This window comes from Panulirus ornatus, chromosome 18 (genome assembly GCF_036320965.1).
Source record: "Panulirus ornatus isolate Po-2019 chromosome 18, ASM3632096v1, whole genome shotgun sequence".
Taxonomy (NCBI): Eukaryota; Metazoa; Arthropoda; class Malacostraca; order Decapoda; family Palinuridae; genus Panulirus; species Panulirus ornatus.
The window spans coordinates 44,606,068-44,630,160 of NC_092241.1; the positions used below are offsets into that span (position 1 = coordinate 44,606,068).

General features: G+C 49.1%; 1 protein-coding gene across 1 annotated transcript in view; it reads right to left on the minus strand.

The window, feature by feature from the left end:
* The window catches only part of Rap1 (RAS oncogene family member Rap1), a 168,815-nt gene extending 167,799 nt beyond the window's left edge, over positions 1 to 1,016 (minus strand). The window contains exon 1 of the mRNA XM_071673018.1: positions 631 to 1,016. Coding sequence (XP_071529119.1) covers position 631 — 1 coding nt within the window. The 5' untranslated portion in view covers positions 632 to 1,016. The remainder of the gene's footprint in view (positions 1 to 630) is intronic.
* Between the last annotated feature and the right edge of the window lie 23,077 nt (positions 1,017 to 24,093).

Sequence of the window (24,093 nt, forward strand, 5' to 3'; positions counted from 1 at the left end):
CTGTCTCATCCTTATCTTGGAATTAATCTCAAGGTTTTCTCAGTGTTCCTCCAGTCGACACTGTAACCCATGTTAGGGTTTGGTAGAACCTTTGCAATCATCTCATCACCAATATCTCTGATGCAGTTGTAAAATTCATATAACAAAAATATCTTCGATGATAATGGCCTTGATACGTCAGCTCATATATGTAAAAAAAAAAATTCCAACAAGTGTTGCGAAATTATAAACATGGTAGGTTGTTGTGACATTAACCTTGCAAACTACGACTTAAAGTCAGCAAACTGTACCTCGGGCCGCCTAGGACCTGGGAAAGTATTCTCAGATTCCTGCATTTAAATGAAGTTTTATGGCATATGGACGTGTGTAAACCCTGCCCGTTATTTAGCAAGGTTTACCTTAACTGATGATCATCCACTAATCGCATACAGACGAGTAACACACTTTGAAAAGGCAAAATTGGCGAGAGGTAACAAGCAATGTCATCATACAATTAATGTTATTGCTCCTTCCATTACGCATTAGTGTCCATCATATTCATCATCCTTCAAGATAAACTCATACAAACAACATCTATCCTGACAATATACAATCAACTCTACTGAGACCGCTGCTCAATCGTCCACTTACTTGCAACTGTCGCTGTGGAGACGTTCACGTCGTAATCCAATTGAGTGCACTAGAACTCTGGCCTGTTAGTTCACTCGCGAAAAATCCCAGGCCAGGCAGCGGGGGTACGCAGGAGAATGCGGATTAGTGGTATGAAATAACACGCCAGTAATGCTGATCCAGAGAGAGAGAGACACACACACACACACAGGCCAGTATATTACCCGCCGCCACTCACGGCCAGCAATGTCTGAGGGAGGCGTTCAACACCCAGCCTGAGGACTCCTCTATACCCCGAGCCTGAATGAAAGAGACTGTGAACGTAGAAGTAGAGAGGGCGTGTAGGAGCGTATGTGAGCGTTACTGAGTGCGTTCGTTGGTGGCCAGTGCCCGTGCGAATAGTGAGTAATAAGCAAGTCCAAACCCCGTCATACGGGCACACACGACCTACTCTCCATTTTTATTCCTTTATGTATTAATGTCATGACATAACGGTGAGAAACATTTTCCATTCATTGACTGTGCCGCTTTAGTTTTAGCCTATGAGAAAGTGAATGGATCCGACCATGTTCCATAAACAGAAATGAATAAAGCGCCAAGTTTCTCTTCTCTCGCGCAGCGCCATGACGTCACACAGCAACGTCATCGTTGCGTCATTTTTGTGGTATTCTAACTTCCTGCGGAGGTGAGGCAAAGTTCTCAGAACATTTCCAGTTTACTCCTTCCAGGACAGCACGTCTGTCCATCTATATATGGAAACTCCTGACCAAGCATGACAGCCTAAATATTGGGTACGTCTACACTCCCAGTATACGTAATAACAGGGTCTTTCAGCACATAAACAAGAGTTCGTTGAGTGGCAGCGAGCCGCCCGGGAGATGCACCCAGACGCCCTCAACTCTCCTCACTCATGTAGGAGGCGACAACGGAGAGATCGCCCAGCCTCTTATGGAAATAAATATCAACATTCAGCTTTATCATCCTCACACACGGGAACCGTTCATTGATGTGTGTGTGTGTGCGAGAACAACGAGAATTTAAACATTGGCGCCGATATATCTCAAGGTCGGCATTTGATTTTTTCACACATTCACTTTCGCTCGTCAGGGGATGCTCTAGTGACGTCATCAATACATGTTTCACCAATAACACAACTAACGACGTCATGGAAATTCGGTCCAATGAAAAAGCGAAATGCTCATGACGTCACGAGCTTTACTTCAAAGTGAATATGACACCTGCTGTTGTTCATCAACTGGGTCACCTGTGCCGCTCACCTTGCAGTGCTAGCACTGCTACTGCTGATGTTGGCCCCAGTGATGCTGAGATCCTGTTGTCACTGCTATGTACAGACATCAACTGCCGCAGGTACTGTCAGCAGTGATGATGTTATTGGCGTCACTGCTAGGCACTATTCTTAATTGTCATTGCTTCTGCTCGTGTGACCCCTCAATGCTGCTCCTACTGTGACCCCTCACTGATGGTGGTGGTGTTACCTTCACTGCTGTTGCTGGTGTGACCCTCACTGCTGCTGCTGTTGGTGTGACCTTTACTGCTGCTCCTACTGTGACCCTCACTGATGGTGGTGGTGTGATCCTCACTGATAGTGGTGGTGTGACCCTCACTGCTGCTGCTGTTGGTGTGACCTTTACTGCTGCTCCTACTGTGACCCTCACTGATGGTGGTAGTGTGACCCTCACTGATGGTGGTGGTGTGACCCTCGCTGCTGTTGCTGGTGTGACCCTCACTGCTGCTGCTGTTGGTGTGACCTTTACTGCTGCTCCTACTGTGACCCTCACTGATGGTGGTGGTGTGACCCTCACTGCTGCTGATGGTCAGACCCTCACCGCTGCTGCTGGTGTTATTCCTCTGATGCTGCTGGTGTGACCCTCACTGCTGCTGCTGGTGTGACCTTCTGCTGCTGCTGCTGATGTGACCCTCACTGCTGCTGCTGGTGTGACCCTCACTGCTGCTGCTGTTGGTGTGACCTTTACTGCTGCTCCTACTGTGACCCTCACTGCTGCCGCTGGTGTGATTCCCACTGCTGCCGCTGGTGTGACCCTCTGACGCTGCTGATGTGACCCTCACTGCTGCTGCTGGTGTGACCCTCACTGCTGCTGCTGTTGGTGTGACCTTTACTGCTGCTCCTACTGTGACCCTCACTGCTGCCGCTGGTGTGATTCCCACTGCTGCCGCTGGTGTGACCCTCTGCTGCTGCTGATGTGACCCTCACTGCTGCTGCTGGTGTGACCCTCTGATGCTGCTGATGTTGGTGTGACCTTTACTGCTGCTCCTACTGTGACCCTCACCGCAGCTGCTGGTGTAACCCTCTGATGCTGCTGGTGTGACCCTCACTGCTGCTGATGGTCAGACCCTCACCGCTGCTGCTGGTGTGACCCCTTTGATGCTGCTGGTGTAACCCTCTGCTGCTGTTGGTGTGATTCCCACTGCTGCTGCTGGTGTGACCTTCTGCTACTGCTGATGTGACCCTCGCTGCTGCTGCTGGTGTGACCCTCTGATGATGATGCTGATGTGACCCTCACTGTTGCTGTTGGTGTGACCCTCACTGCTGCTGCCGTTGGTGTGACCTTTACTGCTGCTACTACTGTGACCCTCACTGCTGCTGGTGGTGTGACCCTCACTGCTGCTTCTGATGTGACGCTCACTGCTGCTGCTGGTGTGACCCTCACTGCTGCTTCTGATGTGACGCTCACTGCTGCTTCTGATGTGACGCTCACTGCTGCTGCTGGTGTGAACCTCACTGCTGCTGCTGGTGTGACCCTCACTGCTGCTTCTGATGTGACGCTCACTGCTGCTGCTGGTGTGACCCTCACTGCTGCTGCTGGTGTGACCCTCACTGTTGCTGTTGCTGTGACCCTCACTGCTGCTGCTGGTATGATCCTCACTGCTGCTGCTGCTGTGACCCTCACTGCTGCTGCTGGTATGATCCTCACTGCTGCTGCTGGTGTGACCCTCTGATGGTGCTGGTGTGACCCTCACTGCTGCTGCTGGTGTGACCCTCTGATGCTGCTGGTGTGACCCTCTGATGCTGCTGCTGGTATGATCCTCACTGTTGCTGGTGGTGTGACCCTCACTGCTGCTGCTGGTATGATCCTCACTGCTGCTGCTGGTGTGACCCTCACTGCTGCTGCTGGTATGATCCTCACTGCTGCTGCTGGTGTGACCCTCACTGCTGCTGCTGGTATGATCCTCACTGCTGCTGCTGGTATGATCCTCACTGCTGCTGCTGGTGTGACCCTCACTGCTGCTGCTGGTGTGACCCTCACTGTTGCTGCTGCTGTGACCCTCACTGCTGCTGCTGGTATGATCCTCACTGCTGCTGCTGCTGTGACCCTCACTGCTGCTGCTGGTATGATCCTCACTGCTGCTGCTGGTATGATCCTCACTGCTGCTGCTGGTGTGACCCTCACTGCTGCTGCTGGTGTGACCCTCACTGCTGCTGCTATTATGATCCTCACTGTTGCTGCTGGTGTGACCTCACTGCTGCTGCTGATGTGACCTCATGCTGCTGCTGGTGTGACCCTCACTGCTGCTGCTAGTATGATCCTCACTGTTGCTGCTGGTGTGATCCTCACTGTTGCTGCTGATGTGACCTCACTGCTGCTGCTGGTGTGACCCTCACTGCTGCTGCTATTATGATCCTCACTGTTGCTGCTGATGTGACCTCACTGCTGCTGCTGGTGTGACCCTCACTGCTGCTGCTAGTATGATCCTCACTGTTGCTGCTGGTGTGACCCTTGCTGCTGCTGCTGATGTGACCTCACTGCTGCTGCTGGTGTGACCCTCACTGCTGCTGCTATTATGATCCTCACTGTTGCTGCTGGTGTGACCCTCACTGCTGCTGCTAGTATGATCCTCACTGCTGCTGCTGGTGTGACCCTCACTGCTGCTGCTAGTATGATCCTCACTGCTGCTGCTGGTGTGATCCCTCACTGCTGCTGCTAGTATGATCCTCACAGCTGCTGCTAGTATGTGACCCTCCCTGATGCTGCTAGTATGTGGGTGACCCTCACTGCTGCTGCTAGTATGATCCTCACTGAGTTGATCCTCACTGCTGCTGCTGGTGTGATCCTCACTGCTGCTGCTGGTGTGACCCTCACTGCTGCTGCTGGTATGACCCTCACTGCTGCTGCTGGTGTGACCCTCACTGCTGCTGCTAGTGTGACCCTCACTGCTGCTGCAGCTCCTGACACTCACTGCTGCTGGCTGTCATTGATGCTGCTGCTTACTCTCACCGCTGCTGTTGCTGCTGATTGTCACCGCTGCTGTGACTCTCACCGCTGCTGCTGCTGACTCTCACTGCTGCTGCTGCTGCTGACTCTCACCGCTGCTGCTGCTGCATGACTCTCACGCTGCTGCCCTGCTGCTGCTCACGGCTGACTGACTCTCACTGCTGCTGCTGCTGCTGCTGACTCTCACTGCTGCTGCTGCTTGCAGACTCTCTCTGCTGACCTAGCTGCTGTGTGACTCTTACCGCTGCTGCTGCTGACTCTCATCGCTGCTGTTGCTGACTCTCACCGCTGCTGTTGCAGAGCGTCAATAATGTTGGTGTTGGTGGTGAGTGTCGCTGGTGATGGTGGTGGTGGTGGTGGTGAGAGTCGGTGGTGGTGGTGAGAGTCGGTGGTGGTGGTGGTGGTGGTGGTGGTGAGTGTCGCTGGTGATGGTGGTGGTGGTGGTGAGAGTCGGTGGTGGTGGTGGTGGTGGTGGTGGTGAGAGTCGGTGGTGGTGGTGGTGGTGGTGGTGAGTGTCGCTGGTGATGGTGGTGGTGGTGGTGAGAGTCGGTGGTGGTGGTGGTGGTGGTGGTGGTGGTGAGAGTCGGTGGTGGTGGTGGTGGTGGTGGTGGTGGTGGTGGTGGTGGTGGTGAGTGTCGCTGGTGGTGGTGGTGGTGGTGGTGGTGGTGAGTGTCGCTGGTGGTGGTGGTGGTGGTGGTGGTGGTGAGTGTCGCTGGTGGTGGTGGTGGTGGTGAGTGTCGCTGGTGGTGGTGGTGGTGGTGGTGAGTGTCGCTGGTGACGGTGGTGGTGGTGGTGGTGGTGGTGGTGGTGAGTGTCGCTGGTGGTGGTGGTGGTGGTGGTGGTGGTGGTGGTGAGTGTCGCTGGTGATGGTGGGTGGTGGTGGGGTGGTGAGTGGCTGAGTGTCGGTGGTGGTGGTGGTGGTGGTGAGTGGTCGCTGTTGGTGGTGGTGGTGGTGAGTGTCGCTGGTGGTGGTGGTGGTGGTGGTGGTGGTGGTGGTGGTCGGTGGTGAGGTCGTGGTGGTGGTGGTGGTGGTGAGTGTCGCTGGTGGTGGTGGTGGTGGTGAGTGTCGTGGTGGTGGTGGTGGTGGTGAGTGTCGCTGTTGGTGGTGGTGGTGGTGGGTGTGTGGTGGTGGTGGTGGTGGTGAGTGTCGCTGGTGGCGGTGGTGGTGGTGAGTGTCGCTGTTGGTGGTGGTGGTGGTGAGTGTCGCTGGTGGTGGTGGTGGTGGTGAGTGTCGCTGGTGGTGGTGGTGGTGGTGAGTGTCGCTGGTGGCTGGTGGTGGTGGTGAGTGGATGGTGGTGGTGGTGGTGGTGAGTGTCGCTGTTGGTGGTGGTGGTGGTGAGTGTCGCTGGTGGTGGTGGTGGTGGTGAGTGTCGCTGGTGGTGGTGGTGGTGGTGAGTGTCGCTGGTGGTGGTGGTGGTGGTGAGTGTCGCTGGTGGTGGTGGTGGTGGTGAGTGTCGCTGGTGGTGGTGGTGGTGGTGAGTGTCGCTGGTGGTGGTGGTGGTGGTGAGTGTCGCTGGTGGTGGTGGTGGTGGTGAGTGTCGCTGGTGGTGGTGGTGGTGGTGAGTGTCGCTGTGTGGTGGTGGTGGTGAGTGTCGCTGTTGGTGGTGGTGGTGGTGAGTGTCGCTGGTGGTGGTGGTGGTGGTGAGTGTCGCTGGTGGTGGTGGTGGTGGTGAGTGTCGCTGGTGGTGGTGGTGGTGGTGAGTGTCGCTGGTGGTGGTGGTGGTGGTGGTGAGTGTCGCTGGTGGTGGTGGTGGTGGTGAGTGTCGCTGGTGGTGGTGGTGGTGGTGGTGAGTGTCGCTGGTGGTGGTGGTGGTGGTGAGTGTCGCTGGTGGTGGTGGTGGTGGTGGTGAGTGTCGCTGGTGGTGGTGGTGGTGGTGGTGAGTGTCGCTGGTGGTGGTGGTGGTGGTGGTGAGTGTTACGGTTGTTGGAGGTTAGTGCTGGTGATCAATGCCACACCTGTTATCTGTGACGCCGATATTCACAAGGAGCATTAGTGACGTGGGTGTTCACAGTTCAACACATGTTCACTGCTTTATCGTTGAATACTTTATAACAAACGCTGAATGACACTTTATAACAAACGTTGAATAATACTTTATAACAAACGTTGAATAACGTTTTATAACAAACGTTGAATAATACTTTACAATAAACATTGAATAATACTATATTAACAAACGTTGAATGATACTTTCTAACAAACGTTGAATAATACTTTATAACAAACGCTGAATAATACTTTATAACAAACGTTGAATAATACTATATTAACAAACGTTGAATGATACTTTCTAACAAACGTTGAATAATACTTTATAACAAACGTTGAATAATACTTTATAACAAACGTTGAATAATGCTTTATAACAAACGTTGAATAATACTTTATAACAAACGTTGAATAATACTTTATAACAAACATTGAATAATACTTTATAACAAACGTTGAGTAATACTTTATAACAAACGTTGAGTAATACTTTATAACAAACATTGAATATTACTTTATAACAAACGTTGAATATTACTTTATAACAAACGTTGAATAATACTTTATAACAAACGTTGAATAATACTTTATAACAAACGTTGAATAATACTTTATAACAAACACCGAATGATGCTTTATAATGAACGTTGAATAATACTTTATACAAACGTTGAATAATACTTTATAAACAAACGTTGAATAATACTTTATAACAAACGTTGAATAATACTTTATAACAAACACCGAATGATGCTTTATAATGAACGTTGAATAATACTTTATAACAACGTGAATAATACTTTATAACAAACGTTGAATAATACTTTATAACAAACGTTGAATGATACTTTATAACAAACGTTGAATATTACTTTATAACAAAAACCGAATGATGCTTTATAATGAACGTTGAATAATACTTTATAACAAACGTTGAATAATACTTTATAACAAACGTTGAATATTACTTTATAACAAACACCGAATGATGCTTTATAATGAACGTTGAATAATACTTTATAACAAACTTTGAATAATACTTTATAACAAACGTTGAATAATACTTTATAACAAACGTTGAATATTACTTTATAACAAACGTTGAATAATACTTTATAACAAACGTTGAATATTACTTTATAACAAACACCGAATGATGCTTTATAATGAACGTTGAATAATACTTTATAACAAACGTTGAATGATACTTTATAACAAACGTTGAATAATACTTTATAACAAACGTTGAATAATACTTTATAACAAACGTTGAATAATACTTTATAACAAACGTTGAATGATACTTTATAACAAACGTTGAATAATACTTCATAACAAACGTTGAATAATACTTTATAACAAACGTTGAATAATACTTTATAACAAACGTTGAATATTACTTTATAACAAACACCGAATGATGCTTTATAATGAACGTTGAATAATACTTTATAACAAACGTTGAATAATACTTTATAACAAACGTTGAATAATACTTTATAACAAACGTTGAATAATACTTTATAACAAACGTTGAATAATACTTTATAACAAACGTTGAATAATACTTTATAACAAACACCGAATGATGCTTTATAATGAACGTTGAATAATACTTTATAACAAACGTTGAATAATACTTTATAACAAACGTTGAATAATACTTTATAACAAACGTTGAATAATACTTTATAACAAACGTTGAATGATACTTTATAACAAACGTTGAATATTACTTTATAACAAACACCGAATGATGCTTTATAATGAACGTTGAATAATACTTTATAACAAACGTTGAATAATACTTTATAACAAACGTTGAATAATACTTTATAACAAACGAATATACTTTATAACACACGTTGAATAATACTTTATAACAAACGTTGAATAATACTTTATAACAAACGTTGAATAATACTTTATAACAAACACCGAATGATGCTTTATAATGAACGTTGAATAATACTTTATAACAAACGTTGAATGATACTTTATAACAAACGTTGAATATTACTTTATAACAAACACCGAATGATGCTTTATAATGAACGTTGAATAATACTTTATAACAAACGTTGAATGATACTTTATAACAAACGTTGAATATTACTTTATAACAAACACCGAATGATGCTTTATAATGAACGTTGAATAATACTTTATAACAAACGTTGAATGATACTTTATAACAAACGTTGAATATTACTTTATAACAAACACCGAATGATGCTTTATAATGAACGTTGAATAATACTTTATAACAAACGTTGAATAATACTTTATAACAAACGTTGAATAATACTTTATAACAAACGTTGAATAATGCTTTATAACAAACACCGAATGATGCTTTATAATGAACGTTGAATAATACTTTATAACAAACGTTGAATAATACTTTATAACAAACGTTGAATATTACTTTATAACAAACACCGAATGATGCTTTATAATGAACGTTGAATAAGACTTTATAACAAACGTTGAATAATACTTTATAACAAACGTTGAATAATACTTTATAACAAACGTTGAATAATACTTTATAACAAACACCGAATGATGCTTTATAATGAACGTTGAATAATACTTTATAACAAACACCGAATGATGCTTTATAATGAACGTTGAATAATACTTTATAACAAACCTTGAATAATACTCTATAACAAACGTTGAATAATACTTTATAACAAACACCGAATGATGCTTTATAATGAACGTTGAATAATACTTTATAACAAACGTTGAATAATACTTTATAACAAACGTTGAATAATACTTTATAACAAACGTTGAATAATACTTTATAACAAACGTTGAATAATACTTTATAACAAACGTTGAATATTACTTTATAACAAACACCGAATGATGCTTTATAATGAACGTTGAATAACACTTCATAACAAACGTTGAATGATACTTTATAAGAGACGTTGAATGATACTTTATGGTAAAAGGAAAAGAATAAATAAATAGATTACCGTACTTGCTCGCTGTTTCAAGCACCAGAAATAATCCAAACCACGACTTCATTTGTTCACATCCAGTCTCCAACTGTCTTATATAATGTATTGAAACCATTACCCATCCCCCACACTCAAGCCCTTGAGACCAATTTAGTGATAACTCCAGACCGCTCTATATGCCCCGGTGCTGCCCATCGACAGCACGTCGCTCCAGTTTACCTCCATCCCATGCCTGTCTCTCACCCTCTTGAATGTTCAGGCCCCAGTACCTGAGAGCTTCTTTAACCTCATCCTTCCATCTCTCTGTCTGTCTTCCCCACCATCTGCCTCCCTCCATTTCTACCTCGGAAATCCTCTTTTGTCGGTCTTTTTCACTCATCCTCTCTATATGTCCAAATCATTTCAACACACCCTGGACACCTCTTCCCATTAGCCTCCGCTCACTACCATACATCTCTTACGGTCATTCCATACACAATCAACCCGTCTCACACCACATACTGTCCTCAGGCATTACTAGGCCATGTCTGTACTGACAGTGTCCTCTCCTCCCACACGTAACTCACAAAGCACCCGTGACCTTCGCCCCCTTTCCCACCCTATGACTCTAGGAACATAACACAGTCAATATCTACGTAACAGCTGCATGCCACATTCCGAACCCAAGAACCAAACCACAGCTACTAGATGTGAGTGTTGATCTGTCGGACTGATGAGAAGATGGACAGAAACAAGTTGAAACATACGATTGGTCGTGTAGGTCGGGGCATGACCAAGTGACGGGGCGGGGTGCGGCATGACCAGGTGACGGGGCGGGACCAGCATGACCAGCCAGGTGACGGGGCAGGGCCGGCACGACCAGGTGACGGGGCGGAGTGAATCATGACCAAGTAACAGGGCGGAACTAGCATAACGAGGTGGCAGGGTGGGGTGAGGCATGACCAGGTGACGGAGCAGGTTAGGGCCGGCATGACGAGGGGCGGAGGAGTGGTGACAGGTGACGGATGTGGTGGGGCGGGGCGGGGCGGGGCGGGGCCGGTAGGTGAGGAGTGGTTGGGGAAAGTTGGTATAGTGGGGCCAGGGCGGGTGCAGCATCTTGTGATGGTCAATGTGACCTGGTAACCACATGCTGATGAACAGTGCGACCTGGTGACCACCTGCTGGAGATCAGTGTGACCTGGTGACCACCTGTTGATGATCAGTGTGACCTAGTGACCACCTGCTGACGTTCACTGAGGCTGTGTGACCACCTGCTGGTGATCAATATGACCTGGTGAGGAGTGTGCTGTGCGACCTGGTGAACAGGGTGATTAGGACCTGGTTATGAGGAGGATGACTGGGACCTAGTGATGAGGGCCAGATGGTGAGGGGTGTGTGAGGGCCAGATGGTGAAGGGTGTATGAGGGCCAGATGGTGAGGGGTGTATGAGGGCCAGATGGTGAGGGCTGTGTGAGGGCCAGATGGTGAGGGCTGTGTGAGGGCCAGATGGTGAGGGGTGTATGAGGGCCAGATGGTGAGGTGTGTATGAGGGCCAGATGGTGAGGGGTGTATGAGGGCCAGATGGTGAGGGGTGTGTGAGGGCCAGATGGCGAGGGCTGTGTGAGGGCCAGATGGTCATGTGTGTGTGAGGGCCAGATGGTGACGGCTGGCTGTGTGAGGGCCAGATGGTGAGTGGTAACAAGGGGAACTCACCACACGAAGATTGAGAACCACCTGGTCGTTGACACGACCTTGTAGATGCATCAAGCGACTTGTTACCGAGCAGGACGGTACGACCCATGAGCAGGATGGTACGACCCATAGGTAGGACAGTGCGACCCATGAGCAAGACGGTACGACCCATGAGCAGGACGGTACAACCCATGAGCAGGACGGTACGACCCATGAGCAGGACGGTACAACCCATGAGCAGGACGGTACAACCCATGAGCAGGACGGTGCGACCCATGAGCAGGACGGCACTACCTATGAGTAGGACGGTACGACCCAAGAGCAGGACGGTACGACCAATGAGCAGGACGATAAGACTCATGAACAGGATGGTACGACCCATGAGCAGGACGGTACGACCCATGAGCAGGATGGTACGACCCATAGGCAGGACGGTGCGACCCATGAGCAAGATGGTACGACCCATGAGCAGGACGGTACGACCCATGAGTAGGATGATACGACTCATGAGCAGAATGGTACGACCCATGAGCAGGACAGTACGACTCATGAGCAGGACGGCACGACCCATAAGTAGGATGAGACAACCCATGAGCAGGACACTACGACTCATGAGCAGGACGGTACGACCCATGAGCAGGACGATACGACCCATGAGTAGGATGATACGACTCATAAGCAGGATGGTACGACCCATGAGCAAGACAATATGACCCATCAGCAGGAAGGCACGACCAATGGGTAGGATGAGATGACCCATGACCAGGACAGTACGACTCATGAACAGGACGGTATGACCCATGAGCAGGACGATACGACCCATGAGCAGGACGGCACGACCCATGAGCAGGATAAGACGATTCATGAGCAGGATGAGACGCCGCATGAGCAGGACGGTACGACCTATGAGTAAGACGGTATTACACATGAGCAGGACGTTACGACTCATGAGCAGGACGATACGACCCATGAGCAGGACGTTACGACCAATGAGTAGGATGATACGACTCATGAGCAGGATGGTACGACCCATGAGCAGGACAGTACGACCCTTGAGCAGGAAGGCACGACCCATGAGTAGGACGAGACGACCCATGAACAGGACAGTGCGACTCATGAGCAGGACGGTACGACCTATGAGCAGGACGATACGACATATGAGCAGGACGGTACGACACGTGAGTAGGATCGTACGACTCATGAGGTGGATGAGACGACCCATGTGCAGGACAGTATGACTCATGAGCAGGATAGTACGACCCATGAGAAGGACTGTACGATCAATGAGTAGGACAGCACGACCCATGAGCAGGACGGTAGACCCATGAGCAGGAGGGTACAACCCATGAGCAGGACCATACGACCCATGAGCACGACGATATGACCCATGAGCAAGACGGTGCGACCCAAGAGCAGGACGGTACGACCCAATGAGCAGGACGATACGACCCATGAGCAGGACGGTGCTACCCATGAGCAGGACGATACGAACCATAAGCAGGACGGTACGACCCATGAGCAGGACGGTACGACTCATGAGCAGGAGGGTACAACCCATGAGCAGGACCATACGACCCATGAGCACGACGATATGACCTATGAGCAAGACGGTGCGACCCAAGAGCAGGACGGTACGACCCATGAGCAGGACGGTGCGACCCATGAGCAGGACGGTACGACTCATGAGTAGGACGGTAAGACCCATGAGCAGGACGATACGACCCATGAACAGGAACGGTGCGACCCATGAGCAGGACGGTACGACCCATGAGCAGGACGATACGACCCATGAGCAGGACGGTGCGACCCATGAGCAGGACGGTACGACTCATGAGTAGGACGGTAAGACCCATGAGCAGGACGGTACGACCCATGAACAGGAACGGTGCGACCCATGAGTAGGACGGTGCGACTCATGTGCAGGACGGTGCAACCCATGCGCAGGACGGTACGACTCACGAGAAGGACGGTACGACACATGAGCAGGACGATACGACCCATGCGCAGGACGGTACGACCCATGAACAGGAACGGTGCGACCTACGAGTAGGACGGTACGACTCATGTGCAGGACGGTGCGACCCATGTGCAGGACGGTGCGACTCATGTGCAGGACGGTACGACTCACGAGCAGGACGGTACGACACATGAGCAGGACGATACGACCCATGAGCAGGACGGTACGACCCATGAGCAGGACGATACGACCCATGAGTAGGACGGTACGACTCATGAATAGGATGATACGACCGATGAGCAGGATAATTCGACCCATGACCAGGACTGTACGACCCATGAGCAGGACGGTACGACCGATGAGCAGGACGGTGCGATCGATGAGCAGGATGATACGACCCATGATCAGGACGGTACCACCCATGAGCAGGACTGTACCACCCATAAGCAGGACGGTACGACACATGAGCAGGACGATACGACCCATGAGCAGGATGATGCGACCCATGAGCAGGACTGTACGACCCATGAGCAGGACGGCACGACCCATGAGTAGGACGGTACGACCCATGAGTAGGATGATACGACCCATGAGCAGGATGGTAAGACCCATGAGCAGGACAGTACGTTCCATGAGCAGGATGGTAAGACCCATGAGTAGGATGATACGACTCATGAGCAGGATGGTACGACCCATGAGCAGGACAGTACGACCCTTGAGCAGGAAGGCACGACCCATGAGTAGGACGAGACGACCCATGAACAGGACAGTGCGACTCATGAGCAGGACGGTACGACCTATGAGCAGGACGATACGACATATGAGCAGGACGGTACGACACGTGAGTAGGATCGTACGACTCATGAGGTGGATGAGACGACCCATGTGCAGGACAGTATGACTCATGAGCAGGATAGTACGACCCATGAGAAGGACTGTACGATCAATGAGTAGGACGGCACGACCCATGAGCAGGACGGTAGACCCATGAGCAGGAGGGTACAACCCATGAGCAGGACCATACGACCCATGAGCACGACGATATGACCCATGAGCAAGACGGTGCGACCCAAGAGCAGGACGGTACGACCCAATGAGCAGGACGATACGACCCATGAGCAGGACGGTGCTACCCATGAGCAGGACGATACGAACCATAAGCAGGACGGTACGACCCATGAGCAGGACGGTACGACTCATGAGTAGGACGGTACGATCCATGAGCAGGACGGTAGACCCATGAGCAGGAGGGTACAACCCATGAGCAGGACCATACGACCCATGAGCACGACGATATGACCCATGAGCAAGACGGTGCGACCCAAGAGCAGGACGGTACGACCCAATGAGCAGGACGATACGACCCATGAGCAGGACGGTGCTACCCATGAGCAGGACGATACGAACCATAAGCAGGACGGTACGACCCATGAGCAGGACGGTACGACTCATGAGTAGGACGGTACGACCTATGAGCAGGACGGTACGACCCATGAACAGGAACGGTGCGACCCATGAGCAGGACGGTACGACACATGAGCAGGACGATACGACCCATGAGCAGGACGGTACGACCCATGAGCAGGATGGTAAGGCCCATGAGTAGGATGATACGACCCATGAGCAGGACGGTACGACCCATGAGCAGGATGGTAAGACCCATGAGCAGGACAGTACGATCCATGAGCAGGATGGTAAGACCCATGAGCAGGACAGTACGTTCCATGAGCAGGATTGTAAGACCCATGAGTAGGATGATACGACTCATGAGCAGGATGGTACGACCCATGAGCAGGACAGTACGTTCCATGAGCAGGATGGTAAGACCCATGAGCAGGACAGTACGTTCCATGAGCAGGATGGTAAGACCCATAAGTAGGATGATACGACCCATGAGCAGGATGGTACGACCCATGAGCAGGACGGTACGACCCATAAGTAGGATGATACGACTCATGAGCAGGATGGTACGACCCATGAGCAGGACGGTACGACCCATGAGCAGGATGGTAAGGCCCATGAGTAGGATGATACGACCCATGAGCAGGACGGTACGACCCATGAGCAGGACGATACGGCCCTTGAGCAGGACGATAGATTCATGAGCATGATGGTACGACCCATAAGTAGGATGATACGACCCATGAGCAGGACTGTGCGACCCATGAGCAGGACGGCACGACCCATGAGCAGGACGATACGATCCTTGAGCAGGACGGTACGACCCATAAACAGGATGATACAACCCATGAGCAGGACGGTTCGACCCATGAGCAGGACGATAGACTCATGAGCAGGATGGTACGACCCATATGCAGGATGATACAACCCATGAGCAGGACTGTACGACCCATGAGCAGGACGGTGCGACCCATGAGCAGGACGTTACGACCCTTGAGCAGGACGGTACAACCCATGAGCAGGACGGTAAGACCCATGAGCAGGACGTTACGACCCTTGAGCAGGACCGTACAACCCATGAGCAGGGCGGTACGACCCATGAGAGGATGATACGACCCATGAGCAGGACGGTACAACCCAAGAGCATAATGATACGACCCATGAGCAGGACGGTATGACCAATGAGAAGAACGGTACGACCCATGAGCAGGACGGTACGACCCATGAGTAGGATGATACAGCCCATCAGCAGGACAGTACGACCTATGAGCAGGACGATAGACTCATGAGCAGGATGGTACGACCCATGAGCAGGACTGTGCGACCCAAAGGCAGGACGGAAAGACCCATGAGCAGGACGATACGATCCTTGAGCAGGACGGTACGACCCATAAGTAGGATGATACGACCCATGAGCAGGACGGTACGACCCATGAGCAGGACGGCACGATCCATGAGCAGGACGTTACGACCCTTGAGCAGGACGGTACAACCTATGAGCAGGCCGGTACAACCCATGAGCATAATGATACAACCCATGAGCAGGATGATACGACCCATGACCAGGACGGTACGACCAATGAGCAGAACGGTACGACCGAAGAGCAGGATCAGGGCGGTACTACCCATGAACAGGACGGTACGATCCATGAACAGGATGATAAGACCCATGAGCAGGACGGTACGCCCCATGAGCAGGACGATAAACTCATGAGCAGGATGGTACGACCCATGTGTAGGATGATACGACCTATGAGCAGGACTGTACGACCCATGAGCAGGACGGTGCGACCCATGAGCAGGACGGTCCAATCCATGACCAGGGCGGTACGACCTTTGAGCAGGATGATAAAACCCATCAGTAGGACGGTACGACCCATAAGCAGGATGAGACGCCCCACGAGCAGGATGAGACGCCCCATGAGCAGGACGGTTCGACCCATGAACAGGACGGTACAACCCATGAGCAGGACGATGCGACCCAAGAGCAGGACGGTATGACAAAAGATCAGGACAATATGACCCATGAGCAGGACAGTACGACCCATGAGCAGGACGGTACGACTCATGAGCAGGACGGTGCAACCTATAAGCAGGACGGTACGATCCATAAGCAGGATGAGACGCCCCACGAGCAGGATGAGACGCCCCATGAGCAGGACAGTGCGACCCATGAGCAGGACGATACGACCCATGAGCAGGACGATACGACACGAGAAGAACGATACGACCCATGAACAAGACGATACGACCCATGAACAGGATGGTATGCCCCATGAACAAGATGGTACGACCCATGAACAGGATGGTACGACCCATGAACAAGATGGTACGACCCATGAACATGATGGGGTTGGTAGGACCAATGAGGGGGTTGATAGGACCAATGAGGAGGTTGGTAGGACCAGTGAGGTGGGTTGGTAGGAGTAGTGAGGGGTTTGGTAGAACCAATGAGGTGGGTTGGCGGGACCAGTGAGGGGGTTGGTAGGACCAGTGATAGTGGTGGAAGGACCAGTGAGGTGTGTTGGCAAGACCAGTGAGGGGGTTGGCAGGACCAGTGAGGGGGTTGGTAAGACCAGTGATAGTGGTGGAAGGACCAGTGGGATGTGTTGGCAAGACCAGTGAGGGGGTTGGCAGGACCAGTGATAGTGGTGGAAGGACCAGTGAGGTGTGTTGGCAAGACCAGTGAGGGGGTTGGCAGGACCAGTGAGGGGGTTGGTAAGACCAGTGATAGTGGTGGAAGGACCAGTGAGGTGTGTTGGCAAGACCAGTGAGGGGGTTGGCAGGACCAGTGAGGGGGTTGGTAAGACCAGTGATAGTGGTGGAAGGACCAGTGAGGTGTGTTGGCAAGACCAGTGAGGGGGTTGGCAGGACCAGTGAGGGGGTTGGTAGGACCAGTGATAGTGGTGGAAGGACCAGTGAGGGGGTTGGTAAGATCAGTGAGGAGGTTGGTAGGACCAATGAAGGGGCTGACATGACCAGTGAGGGGGTTGGTAAGACCAGTGAGGAGGTTGGTAGGACCAATGAAGGGGCTGACATGACCAGTGAGGGGGTTGGTAGGACCAGTGAGGGGGTTGGTAGGACCAATGAAGGGGCTGACATGACCAGTGAGGGTGTTGGCTGGACCAGTGAGGGGGTTGGTAGGACCAATGAAGGGGCTGACATGACCAGTGAGGGGGTTGGTAAGACCAGTGAGGGGGTTGGTAGGACCAATGAAGGGGCTGACATGACCAGTGAGGGGGTTGGTAAGACCAGTGAGGGGGTTGGTAGGACCAATGAAGGGGCTGACATGACCAGTGAGGGGGTTGGTAAGACCAGTGAGGAGGTTGGTAGGACCAATGAAGGGGCTGACATGACCAGTGAGGGGGTTGGTAGGACCAGTGAGGTGGGTTGGTAGGACCAGTGAGGGTGTTGGCTGGACCAGTGAGGGTGTTGGCTGGACCAGTGAGGGTGTTGGCTGGACCAGTGAGGTGGGTTGGGAGGACCAGTGAGGGGGTTGGTAGGACCAGTGAGGGGGTTGGCTGGACCAGTGAGGGGGTTGGTAAGACCAGTGAGGGGGTTGGCTGGACCAGTGAGGGTGTTGGCTGGACCAGTGAGGGTGTTGGCTGGACCAGTGAGGGGGTTGGCTGGACCAGTGAGGGTGTTGGCTGGACCAGTGAGGTGGGTTGGGAGGATAGTCACACATTGTTCACCACCACATTATGTCTCATGATGCAACCACTCGAGGCCATAAATTCAAGGTCACGGTGATTTATGTTGCCGTCCTGTAAGCAAGGAACCACTGTAACTACTGTCTTGTTACTTTGTACAAACCTGACCAATTACCTCATTATGTCACATGACCTACCCCCAGGGTCATGGCCTGGGGTCATGACGGTTTCCAGAGTTTGGGTCATGACCTCTGGATCAACGAAGGGACTGTGTATATGTTCCTCTCCACCAGACAGTGTGGAACCACACACCCAGAGATGATGTATGGTGACCCACCTATAGACATGATGTATGGTGACCCACCCACAGACATGATGTATGGTGACCCATCCACAGACATGATGTATGGTGACCCACCCACAGACATGATGTATGGTGACCCATCCACAGACATGATGTATGGTGACCCATCCACAGAGATGATGTATGGTGACCCATCTATAGACATGATGTTTGGTGACCCACCCACAGACATGATGTATGGTGACCCACCCACAGACATGATGTATGGTGACCCACCCACAGACATGATGTATGGTGACCCATCCACAGACATGATGTATGGTGACCCATCCACAGAGATGATGTATGGTGACCCATCCAAAGAGGTGATGTATGGTGACCCACCCACAGAGATGATGTATGGTGACCCACCACAGAGATGATGTATGGTGACCCACCACAGAGATGATGTATGGTGACCCACCCACAGAGATGATGTATGGTGACCCACCCACAGAGATGATGTATGGTGACCCACCCACATAGATGATGTTTGGTGACCCACCACAGAGATGATGTATGGTGACCCATCCACAGAGATGATGTATCGTGACCCATCCACAGACATGATGTATGGTGACCCATCCACAGAGATGATGTATGGTGACCCACCACAGAGATGATGTATGGTGACCCACCCACAGAAATGATGTATGGTGACCCACCCACAGAGATGATGTATGGTGACCCACCCACATAGATGATGTTTGGTGACCCACCACAGAGATGATGTATGGTGACCCATCACAGAGATGATGTATGGTGACCCATACACAGAGATGATGTATGGTGACCCACCTACAGAAATGATGTATGGTGACCCATCCACAGAGATGATGTATGGTGACCCATCCACAGAGATGATGTATGGTGACCCATCCACAGAGATGATGTATGGTGGCCCATCCACAGAGATGATGTATGGTGACCCATCACAGAGATGATATATGGTGACCCATCCACAGAGATGATGTATGGTGACCCATCCACAGAGATGATGTATGGTGACCCATCGCACAGATGATGTATGGTGACCCATCCACAGAGATGATGTATGGTGACCCATCCACAGAGATGATGTATGGTGACCCATCACAGAGATGATGTATGGTGACCCACCCACAGAGATGATGTACGGTGACCCATCCACAGAGATGATGTATGGTGACCCATCACAGAGATGATGTATGGTGACACACCACAGAGATGATGTATTGTGACCCATCCACAGAGATGATGTATGGTGACCCATCCACAGAGATGATGTATGGTGACCCATCACAGAGATGATGTATGGTGACCCACCCACAGAGATGATGTTTGGTGACCCACCACAGAGATGATGTATGGTGACCCATCCACAGAGATGATATATGGTGACCCATCCACAGAAATGATGTATGGTGACCCATCCACAGAGGTGATGTATGGTGACCCATCCACAGAGATGATGTATGGTGACCCATCCACAGAGATGATGTTTGGTGACCCACCACAGAGATGATGTATGGTGACCCATCCACAGAGATGATGTATGGTGACCCATACACAGAGATGATGTATGGTGAACCACCCACAGAGATGATGTATGGTGACCCATCCACAGAGATGATGTATGGTGACCCACCCACAGAGATGATGTATGGTGACCCATCCACAGAGGTGATGTATTGTGACCCACCCGCATAGATGATGTTTGGTGACCCACCCACAGAGATGATGTATGGTGACCCACCCACACAGATGATGTTTGGTGACCCACCGAAAGAGAGATGTATGGTGACCCACCCACAGACATGATGTATGGTGACTCATCAACAGAGATGATGTATGGTGACCCACCCAGGGATGGTGTATGGTGGCCCACTATCGAGATGATGTATGGTGACCCATCCACAGAGGTGATGTATTGTGACCCACCCGCATAGATGATGTTTGGTGACCCACCCACAGAGATGATGTATGGTGACCCACCCACACAGATGATGTTTGGTGACCCACCGAAAGAGAGATGTATGGTGACCCACCCACAGACATGATGTATGGTGACTCATCAACAGAGATGATGTATGGTGACCCACCCAGGGATGGTGTATGGTGGCCCACTATCGAGATGATGTATGGTGACTCACCCACAGACATGATGTAAGGTGATCCACCCACAAAGATGATGTATGGTGACCCACCAACAGAGATGATAGAAATCACTTCTATCACTCACCTCCTGCTGATAGAAATCACTTCTATCACTCACCTCCTGCTGAAAGAAACCACTTCTATCACTCACCTCCTGCTGATAGAAATCACTTCCATCACTCACCTACTGCTGATATAAATCACTTCTATCACTCACTTCCTGCTGAAAGAAACCACTTCTATCACTCACCTCCTGCTGATAGAAATCACTTCTATCACTCACCTCCTGCTGATAGAAATCACTTCTATCACTCACCTCCTGCTGAAAGAAACCACTTCTATCACTCACCTCCTGCTGATAGAAATCACTTCTATCATGCACCTACTGCTGAAAGAAACCACTTCTATCACTCACCTCCTGCTGATAGAAATCACTTCTATCACTCACCTCCTGCTGAAAGAAACCACTTCTATCACTCGCCTCCTGCTGATAGAAATCACTTCCATCACTCACCTACTGCTGATAGAAATCACTTCTATCACTCACTTCCTGTTGAAAGAAACCACTTCTATCACTCACCTCCTGTTGAAAGAAACCACTTCTATCACTCAACTCCTGCTGATAGAAATCACTTCCATCACTCACCTTCTGCTGATAGAAATCACTTCCATCACTCACCTCCTGCTGATAGAAATCACTTCTATCACTCACCTCCTGCTGAAAGAAACCACTTCTATCACTCAACTCCTGCTGATAGAAATCACTTCCATCAATCACCTCCTGCTGATAGAAATCACTTCTATCACTCACCTCCTGCTGATAGAAATCACTTCTATCACTCACCTCCTGCTGAAAGAAACCACTTCTATCACTCACCTCCTGCTGATAGAAATCACTTCTATCATGCACCTCCTGCTGAAAGAAACCACTTCTATCACTCACCTCCTGCTGATAGAAATCACTTCTATCACTCACCTCCTGCTGAAAGAAACCACTTCTATCACTCGCCTCCTGCTGATAGAAATCACTTCCATCACTCACCTACTGCTGATAGAAATCACTTCTATCACTCACTTCCTGTTGAAAGAAACCACTTCTATCACTCACCTCCTGTTGAAAGAAACCACTTCTATCACTCAACTCCTGCTGATAGAAATCACTTCCATCACTCACCTCCTGCTGATAGAAATCACTTCCATCACTCACCTCCTGCTGATAGAAATCACTTCTATCACTCACCTCCTGCTGAAAGAAACCACTTCTATCACTCAACTCCTGCTGATAGAAATCACTTCCATCAATCACCTCCTGCTGATAGAAATCACTTCTATCACTCGCTTCCTGCTGAAAGAAACCACTTCTATCACTCACCTCCTGTTTAAAGAAACCACTTCTATCACTCAACTCCTGCTGATAGAAATCACTTCTATCACTCAACTCCTGCTGATAGAAATCACTTCTATCACTCACCTCCTGCTGATAGAAATCACTTCTATCACTCACCTTCTGCTGATAGAAATCACTTCTATCATGCACCTCCTGCTGATAAAAATCACTTTTATCACTCACCTCCTGCTGATAGAAATCACTTCTATCACTCATGTCCTGCTGATAGAAATCTTTTCTCTCACTCACCTCCTGCTGATAGAAATCACTTCTATCACTCAACTCCTGCTGATAGAAATCACTTCTATCACTCACCTCCTGCTGATAGAAATCACTTCTATCACTCACCTCCTGCTGATAGAAATCACTTCTATCACTCACCCCCTGCTGATAAAAATCACTTTTATCACTTACCTCCTGCTGATAGAAATCACTTCTATCACTCACCTCCTGCTGATAGAAATCACTTCTATCACTCACCTTCTGCTGATAGAAATCACTTCTATCACTCACCTCCTGCTGATAGAAATCACTTCTATCACTCACCCCCTGCTGATAAAAATCACTTTTATCACTTACCTCCTGCTGATAGAAATCACTTCTATCACTCACCTCCTGCTGATAGAAATCACTTTTATCACTCACCTCCTGCTGATAGAAATCACTTCTATCACTCATGTCCTGCTGATAGAAATCTTTTCTCTCACTCACCTCCTGCTGATAGAAATCACTTCTATCACTCAACTCCTGCTGATAGAAATCACTTCTATCACTCACCTCCTGCTGATAGAAATCACTTCTATCACTCACCTCCTGCTGATAGAAATCACTTCTATCACTCACCTCCTGCTGATAGAAATCACTTCTATCACTCACCTCCTGCTGATAGAAATCACTTCTATCACTCAACTCCTGCTGATAGAAATCACTTCTATCACTCACCTCCTGCTGATAGAAATCACTTCTATCACTCACCTCCTGCTGATAGAAATCACTTCTATCACTCACCCCCTGCTGATAAAAATCACTTTTATCACTTACCTCCTGCTGATAGAAATCACTTCTATCACTCACCTCCTGCTGATAGAAATCACTTCTATCATGCACCTTCTGCTGATAAAAATCACTTTTATCACTCAACTCCTGCTGATAGAAATCACTTCTATCACTCACCTCCCGCTGATAGAAATCACTACTATCACGCACCTTCTGCTGATAGAAATCTCTTCTATCACTCACCTCCTGCTGATAGAAATCACTTCTATCACACACCTCCTGCTGATAGAAATCACTTCTATCACTCACCTCCTGCTGATAGAAATCACTTATATCACTCACCTCCTGCTGATAGAAATCACTTCTATCACTCACCTCTTGCTGATAGAAATCACTTCTATCACTCAACTTCTGTTTAAAGAAACCACTTCTATCACTCAACTCCTGCTGATAGAAATCACTTCTATCATGCACCTTCTGCTGATAGAAATCACTTCTATCATGCACCTTCTGCTGATAGAAATCACTTCTATCACGCACCTTCTGCTGATAGAAATCACTTCTATCATGCACCTCATGCTGATAAAAATCACTTTTATCACTCACCTCCTGCTGATAGAAATCACTTCTATCACTCATGTCCTGCTGATAGAAATCTTTTCTCTCACTCACCTCCTGCTGATAGAAATCACTTCTATCACTCACCTCCTGCTGATAGAAAT